This window comes from Myotis lucifugus, unplaced genomic scaffold (genome assembly GCF_000147115.1).
Source record: "Myotis lucifugus unplaced genomic scaffold, Myoluc2.0 scaffold_91, whole genome shotgun sequence".
Classification (NCBI taxonomy): domain Eukaryota; kingdom Metazoa; phylum Chordata; class Mammalia; order Chiroptera; family Vespertilionidae; genus Myotis; species Myotis lucifugus.
In genome coordinates, this window is record NW_005871139.1 from 2,292,783 (window position 1) to 2,310,109 (window position 17,327).

At 48.9% G+C, this 17,327-nt stretch overlaps 1 protein-coding gene across 4 annotated transcripts in view; it reads left to right on the top strand.

Moving 5' to 3' along the window:
• The window catches only part of PFKM (phosphofructokinase, muscle), a 41,521-nt gene extending 25,408 nt beyond the window's left edge, over nucleotides 1–16,113 (top strand). For 3 of the 4 annotated variants that reach the window (XM_014458192.2, XM_006091484.3, XM_023756305.1), the window contains exons 3-23: nucleotides 382–455; nucleotides 1,314–1,391; nucleotides 2,731–2,920; nucleotides 3,142–3,307; nucleotides 4,287–4,331; nucleotides 4,770–4,878; nucleotides 4,993–5,088; nucleotides 5,329–5,421; nucleotides 6,052–6,177; nucleotides 7,742–7,806; nucleotides 8,278–8,341; nucleotides 9,696–9,845; nucleotides 10,258–10,328; nucleotides 10,661–10,748; nucleotides 10,842–10,994; nucleotides 11,442–11,606; nucleotides 12,930–12,991; nucleotides 13,216–13,327; nucleotides 14,852–14,951; nucleotides 15,033–15,138; nucleotides 15,589–15,855. In XM_014458192.2, coding sequence (XP_014313678.1) covers nucleotides 382–455; nucleotides 1,314–1,391; nucleotides 2,731–2,920; nucleotides 3,142–3,307; nucleotides 4,287–4,331; nucleotides 4,770–4,878; nucleotides 4,993–5,088; nucleotides 5,329–5,421; nucleotides 6,052–6,177; nucleotides 7,742–7,806; nucleotides 8,278–8,341; nucleotides 9,696–9,845; nucleotides 10,258–10,328; nucleotides 10,661–10,748; nucleotides 10,842–10,994; nucleotides 11,442–11,606; nucleotides 12,930–12,991; nucleotides 13,216–13,327; nucleotides 14,852–14,951; nucleotides 15,033–15,138; nucleotides 15,589–15,733 — 2,258 coding nt within the window. In that variant the 3' untranslated portion in view covers nucleotides 15,734–15,855. Of the gene's footprint in view, nucleotides 1–381; nucleotides 456–1,313; nucleotides 1,392–2,730; nucleotides 2,921–3,141; nucleotides 3,308–4,286; nucleotides 4,332–4,769; nucleotides 4,879–4,992; nucleotides 5,089–5,328; nucleotides 5,422–6,051; nucleotides 6,178–7,741; nucleotides 7,807–8,277; nucleotides 8,342–9,695; nucleotides 9,846–10,257; nucleotides 10,329–10,660; nucleotides 10,749–10,841; nucleotides 10,995–11,441; nucleotides 11,607–12,929; nucleotides 12,992–13,215; nucleotides 13,328–14,851; nucleotides 14,952–15,032; nucleotides 15,139–15,588 lie in introns of all 4 variants that reach the window. The other variant, XM_023756304.1, reaches the window with a different exon arrangement.
• Nucleotides 16,114–17,327: the final 1,214 nt, after the last annotated feature.

Below are 17,327 nucleotides of genomic sequence, written 5' to 3' on the forward strand. Positions count from 1 at the left end.
AAAATTATCCTTTAGGTCTCAGCACAAATGGTCTTTTCTATACAGCCTTCCCAGACTTCCTCCTAGCAGCTGAAATGCTCCTTCTCCTTGTTCCCACTGCACTTTGTACAAATCTCCTTCATAGGAACCCATATTGTCACCATATTATAATTCTTCACAGGTCTTGAGGACCATTACCAAGCACTTTATCTCTAGTGATTCTTTCTCATTATTGATGTTTCTATCTCTCTCTCCCTCTCCCTTCCTCTCTGAAATCAATAAAATATATAAAACAAAATAAAATACAATAAAATAGGGAAAAGAACTGTCTCCTATCTTGGATTCCAGGGCTGCTTTTCTTAGGAGTAACCTCTTTCTCACTTCTTTCTTTTCTCCTTGCAGGAATGAATGCTGCTGTCAGGGCTGTGGTCCGAGTTGGTATCTTTACTGGTGCCCGTGTCTTCTTTGTCCATGAGGTTGGTTCTCTACTGTGTTCTCCATTTCTTTTTTTGCTATATGCTTAACCTGCTCCTTTCCTCTCCCCGCTTTCTCTTTCCTTACCTCCCAGTTACATTGCTGTGTCTGATTTGTCTTGGCTCCCTCCCCACTGTCAGCCTCAGTAATGATGGTAGGACCCAGGGATCTGTGGATCGGGTCCTCGTGTTGCCTGTTCAGTTTACACTTGATCTTAGCCAAAAGGCCGAGAAGCGATGCCTGTTCAGTTTAAAGGAAGAAGTACCTGTCTTCCCTCCACCTCCCTCCAAAACAGAGAGAGAAGCTGAAATGAGTTAGCATTTCACAGCAAATTGAGTATATCCAGAGATAGAGCTGTAGGAGGAAAGAGTCTCACTAGATTTCTGTAGTTTGCCCAACTTTCTGAGGTTCTAATTCCTCTTTGTTTCCCTTCCTTTCATTTCCTCTTGTTCTTTGTCACTCTTCTTTAGGTAAGGTCTAGCTGTCTTCTCTTAAATGTAATAGCTTCTTGTCTTTTCAAGTCATATTCCTCTCCCTCCCTCCAACATCCCCTTTTCTTTTCCTCCACTGTTACCAAAACCATCTGTTATCTAGTTCCCCTGGGAAGTGGATTAGAGGAAATGGGATGAGCCAAGAACAAGAGGAATTAAGATTAAGTATTGGGAAGGACATAAAAAATGGGAGAAACTAGAAGAGGGTATTGACAAAGTTGGACTATGTTGGTCTCACAGGTATCCAGGAATCTGTAATGGGAGCAGGTGACTTCATTCTCTGAGAACCTCTTCCCAGGTTCCTGTCTTGATCCTGGGAGTTTAGGGGGAAGCCGAGCAGAGACTGAATGGGTCTAATGTGCCCCACAGGGTTATCAAGGCCTGGTGGATGGTGGCGAGAACATCAGGGAAGCCACCTGGGAGAGCGTTTCGATGATGCTTCAGCTGGTATGTTCTAGAAGACGTTTGTCCCATGTTTTGTCCTTGTTTCACCCCATGCTGCTTTGGGCTCATGGTTTCCCCAGTTCCCTGCCATGTGGTGTGATGGGAAGGGACTCCGTGACAAGGTAGGGGCTGTGCTTGCCCTTTACTCTTTGCATTTGAAAGTATCACCCTGGTTTCCTAAAGTGGGATAGAGAGTGGGGATGTGCTCATAGGACAGTTTGCTCTGTATATAAAGGTCATAGGCAATACTTGGGGACCTGGCATGTAAGCAAGACCTGCTCTGGGGTCACGGGGAAGGTCTGGCCCTGAAAATAACCTTACCAGAGGACTGGAGCCAGAGCCAGAAGTAAGGCTGAAATATGCTAGTCCTCATGTGATGGGATGAGGTGGCCTGAAACCAGACCATTCAAGGGAGGGAGGAACCCAGAGAGCCTTTCAGAGTTAAAGTCAACCAACCAAACAAACAAAAAACTAAAAATACCCCGATCATATCCATAACCCTTTGCCTTTAAGTCATTCTTTAAGTTGCTATATACTCATTTTCTGATTTACTGAAAAATTTACAAATTATATTTATATCTCCATCCTTTGCCTCAATCCTTTACCACACCATGGAAAGAAATTTAACGTGCAGGGCGTAGTGACGGTTCTAGGCGAGTGATGGTGCCTGCCATAACGTGGTCTGGGAATGAGCCAGAAGTCTCCATCAGTGCCCCAAAGTTCTGGATATCAGGAGCTTATATGATTTTTGAAACTAAGTGTGTTTACCTCTTGGGGTATCTCTAAACCCCTGGAAATTTAAGGTTTTCTATATCCAAAGCTATTTTTCCTGTGAATACCTGGGTATTGCAGCTCTTTCCACTAGCACCATAGATCCCACAGAGCGAAGCAAAAAGACTGACAGTGCCAGGTTACAATTAGAACTCCCAGTGTGGTGGAGAGAGGAGAATACTACCAGGCACATTGAGATGATGCAATCCTTAATGTCAGGCCAGTAGGGAGAATTTCCAAAGGGTGGAGATTATTTCAAAAGCCAGCAGACATCTATGTATTCTCTTTGAGGAAAATCATGTTGATAACAAGGCCTTCAAACAAATGGGTTGACCTTAGCAGCCTTCCAAAAGAGGTGTAGCAGAAAGTAGGAATGATGCTGTGACATCCCAGCCAGCGTTGTTGCCCTTCCCTTTCAAAGAAACAAATGACTCTTAAAGATGTCAGGAAACTCCCAGGGACCACATGGTTATGTCAGCCCATCACAGAGTTGGAACAGGGGAATCTAAGCATGTTAAGCCCAAATTTGGCTGTGTCATCTGGTGAGCTGACTTCTCCCTCTTCCCCAAAGGGAGGCACAGTGATTGGCAGTGCCCGGTGCAAGGACTTTCGGGAACGAGAGGGACGACTCCGAGCTGCCCACAACCTGGTGAAGCGTGGGATCACCAATCTGTGTGTCATTGGGGGTGATGGCAGCCTCACTGGAGCTGACACCTTCCGTTCTGAGTGGAGTGGCTTGTTGAGTGACCTCCAGAAAGAGGGTGAGACATTGTTCTCATCGGTATTGTTTGTGGTGCGCACACACACCCCTTCCCTTCCCTTGGAGAAAGTCCTTACCTAGACAAAATGGGCCGTCTTTGCCCTCCTTTTCCTGCCGTAGCTTACAATTCCCACTAGCTCCAGTTCCCTCTCTCTCTGGTCATCTGCTCTTTGGCATGCCGGGCACCTCACCCAGGGCTCCTGGTTTGCTTTCCATTGTCAGGTAAGATCACAGCTGAGGAAGCAAAGAAGTCTAGCTACCTGAACATCGTGGGTCTGGTTGGATCAATTGACAATGACTTTTGCGGCACCGATATGACCATTGGCACTGACTCTGCCCTGCACCGGATCATCGAGATTGTAGATGCCATCACTACTACTGCTCAGAGGTAAGGGGCTGGGGGTGGGCAATGTAGGAGGATGGCAGCTGGGACCGGCTAAGAGCTCCGAGCTAGAGAAGATGGAGTGTTTGAGCTATGGTGACTATAATGACTAGTTTCCTGAGGCTAGAACACATTTTTAACTAGGAATTATCCCTAGAGCATTGAAATTGCACTGCTCTTGAAATGCTGCAAGATTTGCCTCCTGCCTCTGTCTAGCCCACTGTCCAAACATGTAGCTCTGAAGTCTTTATACCTCTTGAGTCTCCCACATAATTAGTGTCTAGACTGAGGTGAATCCAGGGAGCCCAAAACCTGAGTCGCCCTTTCCAACCACATCATAGAGATTGTAGAGGCCGTTACCACCACCGCTCAGTGGTTAGGGGGCTTCGAGGCAGTGTGGGAGAATGGGAGGGCGAAGGGCAACAGTTCATCCCAGGGGATTCCTACAGGATTCCAGGTTAGTCAAGTCCTCTCTTCTTCCCTTCTGTTCCCTTTCTCTCCTTCTTTTCCTGAGCCCCATCCTTTCTGGAACAGAGCCTTAGTACTGACACCTTTTTAAAAAAAAAAAAATTATATATATTATTGATTTCAGAGAGGAAGGGAGAGAGATAGAGAGATAGAAACATCAATGATGAGAGAGAATCATTGGTTGGCTGCCTCCTGCACGTCCTCTACTGCAGGGGATCGAGCTCGCAACCCGGGCATGTGCCTTGGCCAGAATTGAACCCGAGACCCTTTAGTCTGCATGCCGACACTCTATCCACTGGGAAGTACTGACACCTTTTACTGCTGTGTTCTCTTAGGCCTAGGAAGGACACCCTGAGGCTAAAGTGTTTCCCGTAGGTCTTCCTGTTCTCTCAGGAAACCTGCTGGAAGGCCTAGCAGCATAAATACATCTTCCAGAGGGGTTACTTGGTCTAAAAGTGGGTACAGCTGATCTTGACCACAGGGACACTTGGACAGTGTAAGTGTCTATCTCTTGCAGCCACCAGAGAACGTTTGTGCTAGAGGTGATGGGCCGGCACTGTGGGTAAGATCCCCATCTTGACTCGTTTATTCCATGGACCCAGCACTAGCCCTTTCCTTCTCCCTGTGGAGTCCAGAGAGGCCTCCAGTGGTACAGACCTGGAGGTGCACACGCGCCCCTTTCCCTGTCCCCACTGCAACTCCCATGCATACCTACACGTGCATGAGTGTACATGTGTGCACGTGCACAGGCACACGCAGTGTGAAAGAACAGGCAGTGCTCTGAGATGGAAGCCACTGTGGGAGGTGAGCATGAATAGAAAGTGCCCTGCAGAGGCAGAATCTATTGAGAAGCTGTCTTAAGGGTTACCCTCACCCCAAGAATGAAACTGGGGATCCTCAGTACTTTCACCAACTATGGGGACTGGCGAACCTGTTGGGTACAGGGGAGGCTATCTGTGGAGCGTAGCTCCTAGCGTGATGCCTCTGGTTCTCATCTCAGATACCTCGCCCTTGTCACCTCTCTCTCCTGTGGCGCCGACTGGGTTTTTATTCCTGAATGTCCACCAGATGATGACTGGGAGGAGCACCTTTGTCGCCGGCTCAGCGAGGTACTGGCACTATTTCTTTGCCCTTAAAAAATAAAATTCCTCACCCTGTTTCACTGATGTTCCGTTTCCCCTCCATCGGTTTCACCCACCATTTCCCTCTTTGTGCTTGACCAGACTAGGACCCGTGGTTCTCGTCTGAACATCATCATTGTGGCTGAGGGTGCGATTGACAAGCATGGGAAACCAATCACCTCAGAAGACGTCAAGAACGTTAGTATGCATGAAGTCAGAGATGTCTCGAACACCTTACCCACCCCGGGCCCATTCCCTAACGATTTCTGAGTCTCTCCTTAATCCTTCTGCACATCTCTCCCAGGGTTCCTGCCCCCTGGTTTCCTCCCACCAGGAATCATTATAAGATAAGAAGATAAGCTGTCCATGCTTTATCTACATCTCTTCTTTCTTTGACTCTGTATATCCCTTTCTCTGTTCCTCTCTTGGTCTCTTCAGCTGGTGGTAAAGCGTCTGGGATACGACACCCGGGTCACCGTCTTGGGGCATGTGCAGCGGGGTGGGACACCGTCAGCCTTTGACCGCATCCTGGTAAGTCCTGGGGCTTGGTGGCCCTCCTGCCTTAGAACCCTCAGCTTGCTGTCCTTCCCCTGCAGGACTGGACCTCACCAGCACAGGGCCTCACACCACTGGTCACGCTGTCCCGCCACCAGCCTCTGCAGTGGCTGGACCCATTCCCTTACACTTGGGAGTTCTCTTCTGTTGCAAAAAATGATGGGAAACTATATGCTCCCCAATGGTGAAGTCTCCTATCTTAGAGCTACGAGCATCAGTGCGGTTGTTAAGATCTAATCTAACCTCAGACACTCAGTTTGAACCCTCTTATCCTACTTTCATTGGAAGAGAGAGGCAATATCCTTCCTTGTTTTATCAATAAGAAAGGAATATTATTAAGCCTCATCGATCCCCTTGACCACTATAGTGGGACCTGTTTCTCTGGAATCAGATAGTATCCTTGGGGTTCTGATGGCAAGAGGATGAAGAGTCATGAAGCTTTAGGTGCAATCTGGGTAGGGAGGTAAAGCCCAGGAAGTTCCTGGCTACAGTCTTTAAATGTGGAACTCCACCCTGTGAGATGGAAAGGGCGCAAGTGCCCTGGTTCCCCAGGCCTGGCCAAGATAGGGAGGCCTGCACCAGACTTTGTTCCTTGGGCTCCTACAGGGCAGCAGGATGGGTGTGGAAGCAGTGATGGCACTACTGGAGGGGTCCCCAGACACCCCAGCCTGTGTGGTGAGCCTCTCCGGTAACCAGGCTGTGCGCCTGCCTCTCATGGAGTGTGTCCAGGTGGTAAGTACTGACTCCAGTGCCCCTTCCTAATGCTCCAAACCCGTCTCTGAGCTGGAGCTTATGGGGAAGGAGACCAACTCCAAGGCTGCTGGGGGCAGGAGCAGAAGGAAGGCAGCACGGCAGAGTAAGAGATGTCTGGGGAAAGGACGCCATGGGCTTTGCATAGCGGCCGTAACCTCTCCAACCCAGCCTCAGTTTCCCCATCTGTGACATGTTCCTAAAGAATGGCAGACTCTACATCTTGCCTAGTAAGGAGACCCATTATCTCATGACATCCAACCTCAAACCCCTTCATCATGTCTATTAGAAGAGAAATGCAATATCTCTCCAAACTTTATTTATTTATTTAAAATATGTTTTTATTAATTTTAGAGAGAGAGGAAGGGAGAGAGAAGCTAGAAACATTGATGAGAGAAACATCAATCGGCTGCCTGCTGCATGTCCCTACTGTGCTTTGAGCCTGCAACTCATGCATGTGCCCTAACCAGGAATTGAACTGTGACCTCCTGGTTCATGGGTCAGTACTCAACCACTGAGCAACACCAACCAGGCTCTCCAAACTTTATTTTTTAAAATATATTTTTATTGATTTCAGAGAGGAAGGGAGAGGAAAAGAGGGATAGAAACATCAATGATGAGAGAATCATTGATCGGCTGCCTCCTGCACGCCCCCTACTTGGGATTGAGGCCACAACGCTGGCATGTGCCCTTGACCGGAATCGAACCTGGGATCCACAGGCTGATGCCCTATCTACTGAGCCAAACCAGCTAGGGCTCTCCAAACTTTATTAAAAGCAGGGGATATTATTAAGGTCTGGCTAGGTAGCTTATATCTTCCTCTGATTTTACCCTGGACATGCTCTCTGAACCAACATGAGGTACTAATACCCACCTGGAGGGCTGGTGTAAGGATTGGAGAGAAGCTATGTGAAGGGTTTGATGCAGTGCCTGGAAACTTGCGTGCTCAGGAAATGGTGTGGCCCTTATAGAGGAATCACTGATACCACAGAGCAAACATCGTGGCTGAGAGCTAACGTGTCTGGCATGAATGCTCAGGGCTGGCCCTCAGGGTTCCAGTGACCTACAGCCCAGACAGGCTCCAGCCTTGCTCGGAACTGGATCTCTAAAAGCCTTAGAGCTAAAGCATTGGCTCCCAGAGCAGAAGTCAGTGGTGGGGGAGCACATGGCCGGGGTCAGCCTTTCTCCCCATCTGGGTCATCTGCAGGGGCTTCTTCATGCACTCACTGGTTCAGGGGCTACTGGGAGGCTGGGCCCTGAGTGTGTGGTGGAGGAAGGTGCTGTTTTATATGTGAGCACTGCTCTACTCTGCCCATCTTCTAATAATTAAAGCGTTGGATCAGCTTTCTTCTATTGCTGCTCATTACTCAGAAAATTAAGGGAAAAACAAAAATACTTCTCCTGTGAAAGTTTGAGGAAAGGTGGGGTGCAGGGTGGACAAGACCTAGTCACACGCCAGAGATGGGCAGAGTCTCCCTGTGGGATGGGCCTCCAGCTGTGCAAGACCTGCCCTGGAGCCGTGATTGTTGCTGTGCTCCTCCCTCAGACCAAAGACGTGACCAAGGCCATGAGCGAGAAGAAGTTTGATGAAGCCCTGAAGCTGAGAGGCCGGTGAGGAAACGACCGGAAGCTCACTAGCTACAGCAGTGAGATGCCAAATGAAGCCAAAAGTCACAGAGCTTCTGACCTAAAATATGAGCCTCTGCCTCTTCCTCTTCCTATTGTCTCCGCAAACTTTCTTCCCCAAGAGAATTAGTTGTGAAGTAACCATGAGGCTCAGTTCATCCCAAGGATGCCCTCCCTGAGAGTGGCCTTTTATAATCTGTATTTCTCTCTGTGGAGCCTGGCTGGATTCTAGGCAAGGGGCAGTCTCTGTGCTGAGCCTGGGGAGAAGAGTGCTCGGGAGGGTTTGATGAATTAGTGCCCCCTTTGCAGACCCTGCCCAGTCCCTGCTGCTGCCCCACTTATGTCCTTTGAGATTTGCCCTGTGGTGTTTCACATTGGGAGCAAAACTTCAGACCAGATCCCATTGGCTGCTGGCTTGGGGAATGGATGGAAGACACCTCTCACTACTTTTTACAGGAGCTTCATGAACAACTGGGAGGTGTACAAGCTTCTGGCTCATGTCAGACCCCCAGTGTCTAAGGTACTGGCAAGTTATTCACCCTACTTCACCCTGGCGTGCCCCCAGTCTCCCTCTATGAAGTGCTTCTCCCAGTTCCTAGTACCTCAGACTATGTAACCATTCATATGTGTTTATTCTCCTCATCTGTGAGTCCTCTGACTGAGAAATGCGTCAAGACTCTGATACCAAGGGCCAGTTTCTTTGCCCCACTATCACCTTCAGTGCCGAGTCCCTGACCCTACAAAGATAGTTTTCTGTTAGCCACGCCCAGGTACCAGCCCTGTGTTCTTAGCATGCCCTGGGTATCTCTGACCAAGACCCGTGTCCAATTCAGGGCTGACGTGATAGCACGCAAGGAACAGGAAAGAGGGCTTAGGTGTTGTTTTCTCTGGGCAAATCTGGGAATAGTCACACCTAAGTGCGTTTAAGCCACCTCTTCCATTGGAGTAGTGTTTCTCTATATTTATGTAGATCAGAGTCCCTGGTGCTGATGCAGATTCCTGGGTCATTCCTCCAGATGGGATTTAGATTTGGGGCAGGGCCCAGGAAGAGGTAGGTTTAATGAGCTCCCTAGATGGATTCTGAAGCAAGTGGTCTGAGGATCTCACTTTGGAAAATGCTGCTCTGGAAGGTCTTTTTTTTTTTTTTAATAATTTTTTTAAAAATATATTTTATTGATTTCTTACAGAGAGGAAGGGAGAGAGATAGAGAGTTAGAAACATCGATGAGAGAGAAACATGGATCAGCTGCCTCCTGCACATCTCCTACTGGGGATGTGCCCGCAACCCAGGTACATGTCCTTGACCGGAATCGAACCTGGGACCCTTCAGTACGCAGGCCGACGCTCTATCCACTGAGCCAAACCGGTTTCGGCGTGGAAGGTCTTATTCATTATATAATGACTAGAGGCCCGCGAGGTCGGCCAGCCGGGGAGGGGCTGCGGAAGGGCTCCAGGGCATGACCGGCCCTTCTCGCTCAGTCCTGATCAGCCAGACCCCAGTAGCAAGCTAACCTACCAGTCGGAGCATCTGCCCCCTGGTGGTCAGTGCACGTCATAGCGAGCGGTTGAGTGGTCTTAGCATATCATTAGCATATTATGCTTTGATTGGTTGACCGGACGACCGGATACCTAGCATATTAGGCTTTTATTATATAGGATATCTGGGGTCAGGGACAGCAGCTTTATTGACTGATTTGTGATACGGAATTTTGCTTCCATTGAATGAGGGAGCAAGCTATTCAAGAGTTCCCTGAGAGAGGGGTGTGTATTGTCAGGCAGATGTCCTGACTCAAGGACCACAAGGGACTTAGTTCAGCTTCCTTTCTGACCTGTCCCCCCTTTTCCCCTGCTTTCTCTCTGCTTGCTTCTCCACAGACGGGCTTGCACACAGTGGCCGTGATGAATGTGGGGGCCCCGGCAGCAGGCATGAATGCTGCCGTCCGCTCCACCGTGAGAATTGGCCTCATCCAGGGCAACCGAGTTCTGGTTGTGCATGACGGCTTCGAGGGCCTGGCCAAGGGTCAGGTACGGGAGCCAAAAGGAAAGGGGGTGGTATTCTGGGGCCACGGAGCAGTCATGGGGGATAAGTGTAGCAGGGGGTCATCTGTCTGTTCTCTTTTCTTCCCTTGCCCCTCACTACCTTTCTGTCTCATAGTTTGAGCAGAAGCAGATATTTAATTTTAGGACAGTAGAAACAGGCAAGGGCCACTGAGTCGAACCCTTTGCAAGCAACGTCTCATTTAATTCTCTATCCCAAAGCTCAACACAGTGCCTCACATAAGTAGGTGCTCATCATTTGGGAATGAGCAGAAAGGGTGGAAGATGTCCAACGAGGTGGGGAAAAACCAATCCCTGGTGTTCCTCTTCCAACCAGAGGGTGTCAGGGTGGGCTCAGAACTCAGGTGGGGTCAGTGTACGATCTGACCTTTCCCTGCAGATCGAGGAAGCTGGCTGGAGCTATGTTGGAGGCTGGACTGGCCAGGGTGGGTCTAAACTTGGGACTAAAAGGTAAGTGGCATTGCAGGAGCACCCCCTTCCTGGGAGTCAGTTCGTCAGGTCAGGGTCTGCTGGGACCACTGCTGTTGTCTGGGATTCTCCCCCCTATGCTCACAGTTGCTTCAGTGAGAGCAGACAGGCCACCCCACCCCTTTTACCAGCTCTGGCAGTTTAGAGCCCCAGTGTGTGTTCTTGGGGGGGTGGGGTAGGGAAGAGGGCACAAATCAAGAAATTAAAAGTAAAGTGTCCTCTAAGTTTTCTCTCTTTGCTGTCTCTTCCCCAAATTTCATTATCCTCCCTCCCCACCCCCACACCTCTTCCCACCCACCTCCACCCCCAATTAGGACTCTGCCCAAGAAGAGCTTAGAACAGATCAGTGCCAACATCACTAAGTTTAACATTCAGGGCCTTGTCATCATTGGGGGCTTTGAGGTGAGTGCCAGTCCCATTTCCTCCTCTCCCACCCTCCCTCCCTCCTACATTTCCCTCTCTCCCCTCATCCTGCCCCTACCACTATCTTCTCAGGCTTACACAGGGGGCCTGGAACTGATGGAGGGCAGGAAGCAGTATGACGAGCTCTGCATCCCCTTTGTGATCATTCCTGCTACCGTCTCCAACAATGTCCCTGGCTCAGACTTCAGTGTGGGGGCTGACACAGCGCTCAATACAATTTGCACGGTGAGAGCCCCCCACCCCCACCCATGCCTCTGGCCAAGATTATAAGCCCTGGACTGACTGGTCCTGGAAAGGGAGGTGTATTTTTTTGTACCAACCAAGTGGCAGTATTTGAAAAATGCTTCTTCAAGTCCAGGCATTTGCACAGACTATGTAACCATTCATATGTGTTTATGCTCCTCATCTGTGAGTCCTCTGACCGAGAAATGCGTCAAGACTCTGATACCAAAAGTATTTTTCCTTTCTGAGGTCACAGCCTAATTTCCATTCTCTGAGCAACGGAAAGGGTAGCTCTGCAGTGTGTGTGGCAAGTGTGCCTGCCGTCCTGCAGGCAGGAACCTAAGGTGCCCCGGGAGGGGATAGCTCCAGGGTTAGGTTACGACAAGGGCCACGGAAATGACAAGAATCAGATCCCTGACTGTGTCTTTCTATGACCCTTTGTCTTTGCAGACCTGTGACCGCATCAAGCAGTCAGCAGCAGGCACCAAGCGTCGGGTGTTTATCATTGAAACTATGGGTGGCTACTGCGGCTACCTGGCCACCATGGCAGGCCTGGCGGCTGGGGCCGATGCCGCCTACATTTTTGAGGAGCCCTTCACCATTCGAGACCTGCAGGTAGACAGCCACCCAGAGCCTGCTAGGTGGCTCTCCCCTGCCCCAGTCTGTCCCCACCGTCCCCACAGCGACCTGAGCTGAGAGAGCTCAAGATGAGGACAGAGCTGATTGGTCTGGAAGTCCTGCGAGGAGACTAGAGAGAGCACTGAGCAGGCATTCCTTAGCGTGACCTCACATACATGACCACAGCGCCTACTGTTGGAGCATTCATCTAGAACAGCGGTTCTCAACCTGTGGGTCGCGACCCCTTTGGGGGTCGAACGACCCTTTCACAGGGGTCGCCTAAGACCATCGGAAAACACATATATAATTACATATTGCTTTTGTGATTAATCACTATGCTTTAATTATGTTCAATTCGTAACAATGAAAATACATCCTGCATATCAGATATTTACATTACCATTCATAACAGTAGCAAAATTACAGTTATGAAGTAGCAACGAAAATAATTTTATGGTTGGGGGTCACCACCACATGAGGAACTGTATTAAAGGGTCGCGGCATTAGGAAGGTTGAGAACCACTGATCTAGAAGGACGGCATGCTGCTCGGACCTTTATGTGTGTTTTTCATTTTATTTTCACAACAGACATGCTAGGGCAATACTATCTTCATATTACAGACGAGAAAGGTTTAGAGAGGTTAGAAACTTTTCTAAACTCAGAACTGACTGAGAAAGTTGGTGACCTTTCTACGACATCGCGCTGCCCTTCCCAATTTCCCCTGCTACCAACATGGGCTCTGCTCATTCCAGTTTTGAGAAGGGGATACCCTTTCACCTCCAGGGTGAGGCTCTGACTCCTCTCTCTCAGAGAGACCATATGGCCCTTCCTTCCCAAGATCCCAGTTCCCTGGAGGAAAAAAAGAGCCACACAGTGGATACTGAAGGAGTTCCCTAATCCAAGACTGCAGCCAGCCCCCGCCAGGAGTGGAGGGCGGGACTTTTTCTCTCCTACCCCCAACTCAAAGCCCAAGTGAAGGAACAGGTTCCTCCCAGGTGAATCACCGCTGTACATACAAGCAACTCATGTACAGACTGATGCTGAGAGCAGAGTCAGCCTCCCGAGGGAACCAGAAACCCCTAGGAAGGGGCAAGGAGAGGGGTGGCCAGGGGGCTAAAACCAACAGTCACCACAGCTGTCTCCAACTTCTTCCTCTGCCTGTCCGATTTGCGGTCTTCATTTAGATTTCAGTCTTCACTGAACTTCATAAAGGGATCAGGCCCAGTGCCCTCCGGGAGCAGCCTGGTGGGGAAGAGGTCTCTGCACGTGCCCGACCTTATCCACTCCCACAGACTTAGGATTTACTGTTTCATTTTTAGGCGAATGTTGAACATCTGGTGCAAAAGATGAAAACAACTGTGAAAAGGGGCTTGGTGTTAAGGTACCTCATCCACGGTGTGCTCCTAACTGAAGAGAGAAAGTTGCCAGGCTTTGGCCCTAGCCCACAGAACGGGTCCATGACACTGAGGAATCTGGATACAAAGGGAGGGAACCTGAATCATGGGAGGAGATAGCAGAGGGCAGAGCAGAGCCTACAGAGGCAGAAAGGGGGTGCTGGGGTGGGGAGACAACCAAAGTCATGGGCATTTGGTCTCTACCTGGCAGGAATGAGAAGTGCAATGAGAATTATACTACTGACTTCATTTTCAACCTGTACTCTGAGGAGGGGAAGGGCATCTTCGACAGCAGGAAGAATGTGCTTGGCCACATGCAGCAGGTAGGGAAGACGCCCCAGTCATGCCCTTCACCAGGCAACCATAACCCTCCCAGCCTTGAGGCTCCCACTGGCCTCTGACCTGCTGGAGGCTGTCGGTGCCGCATAGAGCATGAGCCTACAGCCTTTTATAGTCATAGAACCAAACCATCTTTACCCTGGAAATGGCCTTAGAGATTACGTGGCCCATCCTCTTCATTTAGGGCGGGGTTTCTCAACCGCGGCACTATTGCAGTTTTGGGCAGGATAATTCTCTGTCGTAGTGGCTGTTCTGTGCATCATAGGACAGTTTAACAGCAACCCTGGACTCTGCCCACGAGACACTAGTAGCACTGCCACCCCAAGTTATAACAAGTAAAATCTGTCAGTGTCCCCTGGAGGGTAAAATTGTCTCCAGTTGAGAACCACTAATTGCAATGAAGAAAATGAGGCCCAGAGAGGAGAAACATTTTTTTCAGGGCCATTCATTAAGCTTGGATGAGAGCCAGAATGAGCCTCAGCCATTGCTCTTCCCTCCACACCATTTCACACGGAGCCTGTGGAATATGAGTACAGGCACCTTGCTGCTGTTGGGCTCCATCTCCACTAACTGAGTTTCAAGGGAAAAGGAATTCCTTTCTACCACCCACATCCAATCCCCACATTCAGTCCCCACCCAAGGTCAGCCTCACTCACTTATGGTACTAGAGACCTCCCCCATCCAAAATGTCCCCAGCTGATGCTATCTAAGCATTGCCCTTTGACCTTCCTCGACCCACAGATGAATTCCCAGTATCTCAGTTTGAATGAGTACCTGCAGGAATGGGCTACTATTATATGAAAGTATGAAGACCTCGTTCCTGTTTTTCCTTCCCACTTTCCAACCTACTTTCTCTTAGTTCAGAAAAAAATCTATATCTATAATAATCTATAATAATAAAAGCATAATATGCTAATTAGACCAGATGTCCTTCTGGACATCCTTCTGGATGACCTTCGGGATGAAGCCAGGGCTGTGAAGGAAGCCTGGGTCCCGGGTGCCTGCCAGCGGCCTGAGGGAAGCCGGTGCTGGCAGCAGGGGGAAGGAAGGCCTACTCTTGCATGAATTTCATGCATCGGGCTTCTAGTGTTTTATATTATTCTGAGGAGCTACCAAGAGCATCCAGACTGGGCTACAAGGAACACTTCAATGTCATTGATGATGATGACAAAAGCTGCTAGGTTGAAGAGGGGTAGGGAAGTGACCGAGTGGCCAATGAGACTAGAAGTACATGAACAAGATCTGGGAGCTGTGGAGCTAGGAGTGGCCACTGTGACACCGGTCATCCCTTTACCTAATTAGTAACTCTTATACCTGACAAATGGCCAAATATTGCTGGCCAGCTCTCCCTGGTTCCCAGAACTATTTCAGGATTTTCTTTCATAATTAGATTTCTAGATTTCTGTTTCTGGCAGTAACCTGGGTCCATTCTTTCCTTTTTCTCTGTTTTCAGATATCTGTGCCACTTAGAGCGTTTCCCTCAGTAATTTTTATGATTCTTTTTCTAGGGTGGGAGCCCAACTCCATTTGACAGGAATTTTGCCACTAAGATGGGTGCCAAGGCCATGAACTGGATGACTGGGAAAATCAAAGAGAGTTACCGTAATGGTAGGTGGGGTAAGAGGGTAAGGCCCCTCCAAAGAGGCAGGCTCCCCAGTATAGAAGCTGACTGACCACGCCTTATTGCAGGACGGATTTTTGCCAATACTCCAGACTCGGGCTGCGTTCTAGGGATGCGTAAGAGGGCCCTGGTCTTTCAACCAGTGGCTGAGCTGAAGGACCAGACCGATTTTGAGTGAGTACATCTGCTTCCTGGAGTGATTCCCTCCCTGGTAGTTTTAAGGTCTACTTTTCCCAGTCTGCTCACTGCCTTCCGTTCTTCTCTTAGGAGTAACATCTGTAGCTGTACCTACCTAGGATCCGATGCCCATGCCCTAAATCCAGCCTCTTTTGCTCAACTTCTTCCCATAAGCATTTGATAGTTGATTGCCCTGCTAAAAGATTAAATCATCATCTACCTCAGGGGTGGGGAACCCTTTTTCTGTCAAGGGCCATTTGGATATTTATAACATCATTCATGGGCCATACAAAATTATCAGTTTAAAAATTAGCCTGCGATATTTGGCCAAACATTTAATTAACTCACCCTAATGCCTTGGCAGGGCCAGACCGAGTGACTTCGTGGGCCTTATACGGTCTGCGGGCTGGACACTCCCTACCCCTGATCTACCTCATTCCTCTGTAGGCACCGCATCCCCAAGGAACAGTGGTGGCTGAAGCTGAGGCCCATCCTCAAAATCCTAGCCAAATATGAGATTGACCTGGATACCTCAGAGCATGCGCACCTGGAGCACATCAATCGGAAGCGGTCTGGAGAAGCTCCTGTCTAAACATCTTTGGAGGGAAGGGGGTGGATTGTCTGATCATGGTCAGCTCACCCCCTGATAGATCCAAGTCCACATATTCTCAAGTGTTTTAGCTCATTTTTCATTAGGTTTCCTTTTATTCTCTAACTGCAGCCAAGATCAGCTCTGGCTAGGGGGCAATGAGTGAAAGCTCCTTTTAGGTAGAATTTATCAAGACTTCTACCCCAGCTTCATCCATCACACAGGCTGGGCTCCTCTACTGCTAGATTTCAGTTACTCGGTTAGAATTTTCCTAAAAATAAGCTTTATTTATTTCTTTGTGATAACAAAGTCTTGGTTCCTCTACTGTGTTTGCTGCAATGACAGACAATAACTACACTAATAAATGCCAACTGGTCACTGTGCTTTTGGATCTCCTGCTGTCATCTTCACAAGTAGAGCACAGCGCTACCAGACTCTGCCCGGACCGGACACATGGGACATGCAGCCCGTGTGAACAGCCCATGGACTTGTGCAGCATCTCCTGGCTCTGCACACCAGGTCCTAGAGCAGCCGTGGGCAAACTACGGCCCGCGGGCCGAATCCGGCCCGTTTGAAATGAATAAAACTAAAAAAAAAAAGACCGTACCCTTTTATGTAATGATGTTTACTTTGAATTTATATTAGTTCACACAAACACTCCATTCATGCTTTTGTTCCGGCCCTCCGGTCCAGTTTAAGAACCCATTGTGGCCCTCGAGTCAAAAAGTTTGCCCACCCCTGTCCTAGAGCAGAGTTCACTGGTCCTCACCTTCATCCGCACTAGCTGCTTCTGCAGTCAGTACAATGCTCCCGACTCCCTTAAGCTGAAGTGGTGTTTCTCTTTTTGATCATATACCCATTACCCAGAGCTGCTTTCCCCGGCCATCCCATGATCTCTACTCCTCCACTGACAACCCAGGGTTCTCCCTTTCCAACTCTTCCCCTGTACTCCTTCCTGGGTGAAAGCCAGACTCCATTTGTGGGGAGCCATGCATATTTGGAAAGCTTGGGAAATTTAGACAGCTAATCTGGGACCTGATTTGGTTGCAATACTGTTTTGGAAAGATGTCCGTTCTTATTCAGCTTAGTTTGTTTTCTGTCCCATAACAACAGCTTCTTCTTCCTCATTAGCCAAGTGCCCATGTAATGCAGTTGATCTTCAGGATTGGGACTATAAATTATACCCAAAATGGTCAGGATGGTGCCCTGGTTTAAGCTTAGCCTTCAATAACCAGATCCTGGCTCACAGCACAGGCAAACATGTTCCTCCCAACTCAGTTTCCTCACCTGCTTGGTGAAGCAGGAAGGAGGTTCAGGTTTACAAGGGGTGGAGGGAGGAATTATCTCTAATAAGTCAGTTTTGCTGGCTGTCCAAAGTATTACTTTTTTACCTTAAAAAATTATCTAGGTGTAGTGACTGAGAAGGCGTGTCAGAGTCCAGAATTAAAGCAGCCAAATGCTCTTTATACTAGTACAGGAACTAACAATAAATATCAAGCATTGTTATCACTGAATCCTCAAAATAGCCTATGAGGGAGGGTGACAGTCCCATTTCAGAGATGAGTTCAGGGTGATTAAATAATGTGGAGAAAAGTAA